The sequence below is a fragment of the Triticum dicoccoides genome, chromosome 2A (genome assembly GCF_002162155.2).
Source record: "Triticum dicoccoides isolate Atlit2015 ecotype Zavitan chromosome 2A, WEW_v2.0, whole genome shotgun sequence".
NCBI lineage: Eukaryota > Viridiplantae > Streptophyta > Magnoliopsida > Poales > Poaceae > Triticum > Triticum dicoccoides.
In genome coordinates, this window is record NC_041382.1 from 63,323,636 (window position 1) to 63,329,549 (window position 5,914).

The 5,914-nt window shown below is 53.7% G+C and overlaps 1 protein-coding gene across 1 annotated transcript; it reads right to left on the reverse strand.

Annotated features, from left to right (window-relative positions):
• Positions 1 to 763: 763 nt before the first annotated feature.
• Positions 764 to 1,926, reverse strand: LOC119353251 (fruit protein pKIWI502-like). The gene has a single exon (XM_037619846.1). It carries the CDS (start codon positions 1,846 to 1,848, stop codon positions 976 to 978), a length of 873 nt encoding a protein of 290 aa, XP_037475743.1. The 5' UTR covers positions 1,849 to 1,926; the 3' UTR covers positions 764 to 975.
• Positions 1,927 to 5,914: the final 3,988 nt, after the last annotated feature.

Below are 5,914 nucleotides of genomic sequence, written 5' to 3' on the forward strand. Positions count from 1 at the left end.
TGGAGCCTATGAGACATAAATGTCTCCTGTTTATTTAAGCAAAACAATATGTACAATAATAAATTATACAAGATGGATAAATGTATTTTCAGGTGACATACATATGCATCATGGAAAAGCTACCGATTTATTTATGGCTTGTTAGGGGAAAAAATACGTTTGATGAAAAATAAACTGACATAATCAGAGTAACAAACACCATCTATGGAATAAACTACGACGCAATGAAATAAAAAACGATGCGGGCTATGAAATTACGCAGCCCCCCTGGAAGGTTAGATCTTATAATCTCCTAGGGGGAGAACACAGCCGAATCGGAGCAAAAGCACTCTGATATCATGTATATCTATCATCCATTGTGTTGAAAATAGTTATGATGCTGCACATGCCTAGCCATGCTAAATTCTTCCTAATGGAGCTATACCAACTTACCAAAATAAACTGCAGTACAAAGAGAAGCAAGCAATATTGGAACACTAACAAACAGCAAGTCCATGGTCAGAAATCACATGGAGCTAAACTATGAGACATAAATGTGTGTCTCATAGGTATGCAAGAAAAATAATACATACAAACAAACTATGCAAGATCGATGAAAATATTTTCAGGTAACATACAGATGCAGCAGGGAAAAGCTAGCAAGTTATTTATGCTTTGTCAAGGGAGAAAATATGTTCTATGTAAAAGAAACTGGTATTACCAGAGTAACAAAAACCATCTACAGAAACTAAGAGGCAATGTAGGAAAAACAATGCGAGCTATAAAACTAAGCAGCCCCTTGAAGGTCAGATCTTATCATCTCCCAGAGGTGGCACACAGCGGAAATGGAGCAAAACAAACTCTGATGACATGTATATCTACTCGTATCTTGTGTTGAGAAGTATCGATGAATCAAATTACAGAAATTCTAATACAAGCAGGAAGGCGGTACGGCTCAACCAAAGAAGCATGAGTTACATTCAGGAGATCTGTGCTCTAGAAGTTCTTCAAGATTTTATCCTGTGATACGCCATCTGCTGTAAGGGCCGAGGTGACCTCCTCGATCATTTGGCTTTGCCCGCATAGCACAGCCCCAGTGGAAGCAGGATTGGCAATGTTCTTGGCTTCCAAGAACGCACGCTGAACATAACCCCTTTCACCTTTCCAGCCATCATCTGGCCGTGACAGGACCGGCACTATCTTGAGCCCAGATGACTCCCACTCCGCAAATCTCTCCTGATACGCCATTGTTTCCAGATTCCTGGCGCCATAGTAGAGCCTCACGTCAGCTCTCTGCTTGGCCGCGAAGCCGAACTCGATGAGCGAGCGGATCGGGCTGATCCCGGTCCCGGTGGCGAAGAGGAGCAGCGTCTCCGCGGCGTCCGCCGGGGTCACCCTCTCGACCGGGAACCCCTTCCCCATGATTGCGCCGAGCTCCACCACGTCCCCGTCGCGGAGGCCGCAGAGCTTCTCCGCGGTGGCGCCGGGCACGGCCTTGACGAGGAACTCGAAGGCGCCTCCCCCCGGCGGCGACGCGATGGCCATGAAGGCCGGCTTGAGGTCGTCCTCCCCGGGGACGCGGACCAGGAGGTACTGCCCCGGCGCGGTGAAGGAGGACGCGAGGTCGGCGGCGTCGGAGAGGTCTACGCGCAGGTGGAAGAGCGAGCCGTCGGCGCTGGCCGCGCCGATGGAGGCGACGGGGGCCGCGTTCCAGACCGCCGCGTCCTGCTTGACCGCGGCGGCCGCCAGGGAGGGCAGGCGGCGCCGGAGGAAGGGGAGCGAACGCAGCATTTTGGGGCTGGCGAAGGCATGCCGGGAGGAGGGGAGGGGGGCGAGGGGCGTGGCGGAGATGGTGGCGGCCGTGGCCATGGCGGAGGGTCGGGGCTCCGAAGGCGCCGAGAAAGTAGGAGACCGTGGGGATCGGGTGGCGATTAGGAGAGGAGAGGAACCCGTGGCTCTTGGGATGAAGGTGGGGGTCGGGCTTGGGTGGGCCCGGTGCTGTCAGGTTAGGTGCGCGCGGCCCATGATCAATAAAATCCCACTATCCCATTTGCCAAGCCGGCGTGTCCAACATGTAGCGGATCAGAGCATCTCCATCCGTTGGCCCCTCAGGGCCCCTAAAATCGCCCTTTGGGGTGAGCCGGCGCAAAAACTCGGCCTGAGGTCGAGTTGGTCTCTAGCCGCCGGTTTCAGGGCCGTCCCCAGGCGCGATCAAAAAATTTAAATATGTTGCAAAGTTCAAAGTTCGGCGAAGTTCGGCATATATTACATTTAAAAAGCGGGTTTTTATTACATATATAATTAAAAAAAGAACTGGCTAAAAGCTGAGTAGTAGTCGTCGTTGTCTGGCTTCTCCTCCTTGACGCGACCGTCCCTGGTGGACCCCTGACCGGCGTCGCCTATGCGGGCTGGTGGCGGCGGCGCGGCGGCGTCGTCGCTATCCTCGATGACGACGATTCCTCCCTCGTCGCGGCCCCAGTGGCGCTACGCAAATCGCCGCAGGGCGGCGCACTGGCGCTCCCTCGCCATCTCCAGGGAGTCCGCGTGCGCCCATTCTAGGGCCGCGTCGTCGTCGAGCTCGACGTCGGCGCCGTGCTCCATCTTCACCGCGGGGAGGCCCGACTCTGTCTTCACCGGCGCCAGGCCCAGCTCCGTCTTGGGCTTGACGAAGCGCGGAGGAGCCGACGAGGGGGCGCGCCGGCCGCCCTCATTGATGACGATGCCGGCGCTGCGAGTGCGTCGGCCAAACGGCGTCTCTGCCACGGGCTCGGCCTTGACACCGAGCAGCGCCGGAGCGCCGGACGAGTGTGAGGAAGAGCGGGAGGAGGAGGAAGAAGAGGAGGCGCCGAACCTCCTGGGCAACCAATGCCAGTCGCGTCGGCGGTGAGCCGTGGCCGTGGCAGCCGCCCTCGCCGGGGGGTATGCCAACGGCAGGTCGTTGCCTCCCTCGAGGGTCCAGCCGGGGACACCCCACCACAGGCGGCGTCCGTCGTTGTTCTTCGGTCCGGCCACCACCGGCGCGCCGTTGGTGGACGCCAGCCTCTGCTGCTGCGGGCGCTGGAAGTACGCCGTCCACGTCGCTGTGTTGTCGACGGTGTACTCGGGGAGGGCGAGCTAGGCGGCGGTGAGGGAGGCGCGCACGACGTCGACCTCGTCGGCGAAGTAGCCCGGTTTCGCCACAGCATCGGGCAACAGGGGAATGGGCACTTCCCCGTTGCTGAGTCTCCACCCCGTTGGCCCGACGCGCATGTCCGGCGGCGCCGAGATGTTCGCCTGGAACAGGAGCCAAGACTCCTGTTCACGGAGCGATCGACGGCCGAAGCCGTTGGCCGCGGCCTCATCGTCGGGGAATCGCTCGGCCATCGGGAGAGGGAGGGAGGGAGAGTGAGGGCTCGGCGGCGCCGCTCGGGAGAGGCAGGGCTCGACGTCGGCGCTCGGGAGAGGTAGAGAGCGGGCTAGGGCTGGTGTGGCTGGTGTAGCCAAAGGAGAGGGAGGCCACCGGCTTATATAGCGGCGCCGCCCCCTGTGTACGCGTGCGAGGGAGGGAAGGCGTCGGCGCGCCGGCCCGTGAACGCGCTGCTCGTGAGGAATCACTGGTAAAGCTGACCGGCGGCAGCCTTGCCATTGATTCCCCGCGGGAAACCAGGCGTTCGGGGAAGAAGACGCGCGGTGTCGCTGACGCGGCGGGTCCGCGGCTCTTTCGCGCCAAAACCGCTCGCCCCGGCGTCCCCGAGCGCCCCCCAGCGCGGCGGGTTCGGCCTGGGTCCGCCGCGCTAAATTCGGCCCAGACCGGCAAAAATCGGGCTCCTGGAGACGCGACTAGGCCGATTTTTCAGCGCCGGCGCGAAAAAAACGCCTGAGGAGGCCTTTCTGAGGGCGCGGCTGGAGATGCTCTCAGCCACCTCCAGCAAAAAGTGCAGCGAAGCGACCACGAGCCCCACCTCCTCAATATGTAAAGTTCAACGTTGATGCTGGAATCAGAAGGGGTAGAAGAGGATCGGCAGCAGCGGTGTGCCGAGATAATGAAGGTAATTATTTGGGTAGTTCAGCTATTGTGATTTCTGGAGTGGACGATCCGGCGACAATGGAGATGATTGCATGCCGTGAGGCACTTTGTCTAGTTGAAGGTCTCCAAGTTAATCAATTTGTAGTAGCCAGCGATTCCAAGCAAGTGATCCAGGACATCAACCAGGGTACTTTGTGCAAATCACCAACGAAGTCATGACTAGATCTCTATCCTTTTCGTGTAAATCTATTTTTGAAGGTCGTGCCAACAACTACGAGGCACATAGATTAGCTTGGTTTTCCCTTAATCTTGCCTCGAGTCGTCATGTGTGGTTGGGCCAGCCCCATGACACAACTTGTATCCCACCTTCTGTAGACTTCGATGAATAAATTTTGGCCTAACCCTCAAAAAAAAATCTCTGTATTGATTTTTATGATCAACGAAATCATAGAGGACTTTTTTAAGGGAAAAATCATAGAGTCTGTTCTATAAAATCAAGGTACTGAGCAGTGTGTATAACATTTGATTATGAATTCTATGATCATGTCCTTCCAAGAAGCACCATAATTTTCGATTAGCCGAAGGACTAAAATTAGACCTTTCTCTTCATCGAGAACATACTTTAGCGGCACATACTGGAGCAGCGAATGTCATAATCGCTCCTCCTCCTCCTCCTCCAAGAAAGAAAGCTAGGGTTTCTGCCTCTCGCCGGCGCCGACGCAGGTCCGCCTCGTCTTCGGTGGCCCTAAGGCCATGGAGGCGCGGTGGATCCTGCCAAGGGCCGGCGGGAGGGCTTCGTTTTCAGTCGTTTTTTCATGTCTTGTTAGGGTTTGTGTCCTGTTCAGGAAGGCGAGATGGTGGCGGCTCCCTGAAGATGGAATAAAGGTCTCCCCGCCTAGCCCCCGTTTCGGCGGTGCATCTAGCATCGTTGATGGGCGTGTGGAGGTGTGTCTCCGACGGATCTATCTTTGGTGGATTTGCTCGGATCTCATTGTTGTTCGTCAACGTTCGTGTGTCTTCGGGTTGAATCCTTCCAACCTACGTTATTCTTCATCGGCGGCGGTTGCTATTCTGGTGGTTGGTCCTATGGGGTCTTAGCACGACGACTTTCCGACTGTCTACTACAACAAGTTATGCCCGACTCCGGCGATGGAGGATTGATGACGGCGGCGCGCCTTCGGCTCGCTTCAGTGCTTGTAGTTGTCGCTAGATGGTCTACGAATATGGATGTAATTTTTATTTCTAGTGTTCGTTGTATTGTCATGATTGAAGATGAATAGATTGAAAGTTTTTCCAAAGAAAAAAAGAACATACTTTAGAAACGTTTGGGTGACATCTACAACTCCGAGAAAAAGATGTGTAGAATTTAAAGAAGCACCATAATTTTGAGGTATAAAGTTGAAATTGGCACCCTTAGTGCATTGTGTTTTTCTGTACGTAAGTAGAGCCAAGCTGTAACTACTACTCTATCAATATGTAACTTTTGTGCTATAAATACTCTGGCATAGTAATTGTTGGTCAAATGCTTATCCTAACGAACCCAATATGCTATGTATTTTGGAAGGTATGGGGCCACAAATGGCTTCTAAATCCAAACAAGATATTTGAGTACCTGATGACCGACAACTTCTACACAGAGAGAAAATAAACTATGCAATAAAATTTTGGTCATTTCACTATGGTTAAACTCAGTATGCCGTTTGGAGTGCAAAAAACGAAAACATAGGAATAGGTAAAAGAAGTACATGAGTTCACTGTCTTGTGTTGCCGATTTCTGCATAAACAGAAACTGTTGGAATTCCACAAAGTTGCTGTTTGGATGCACTACAACAATTTTGCAGAAAATGGTTTCTTACATGGAGAGAGGGGAAGGGAAAGAAAAACTCTTGGACTTGCCAAAGAAATTTCACCATGAGGTTTGACCTCATA

What these genes read in the sequence shown, in the direction of transcription:
- LOC119353251 (XM_037619846.1), bottom strand. Translation starts at nt 1,848, where the DNA reads ATGGCCACGGCCGCCACCATCTCCGCCACGCCCCTCGCCCCCCTCCCC.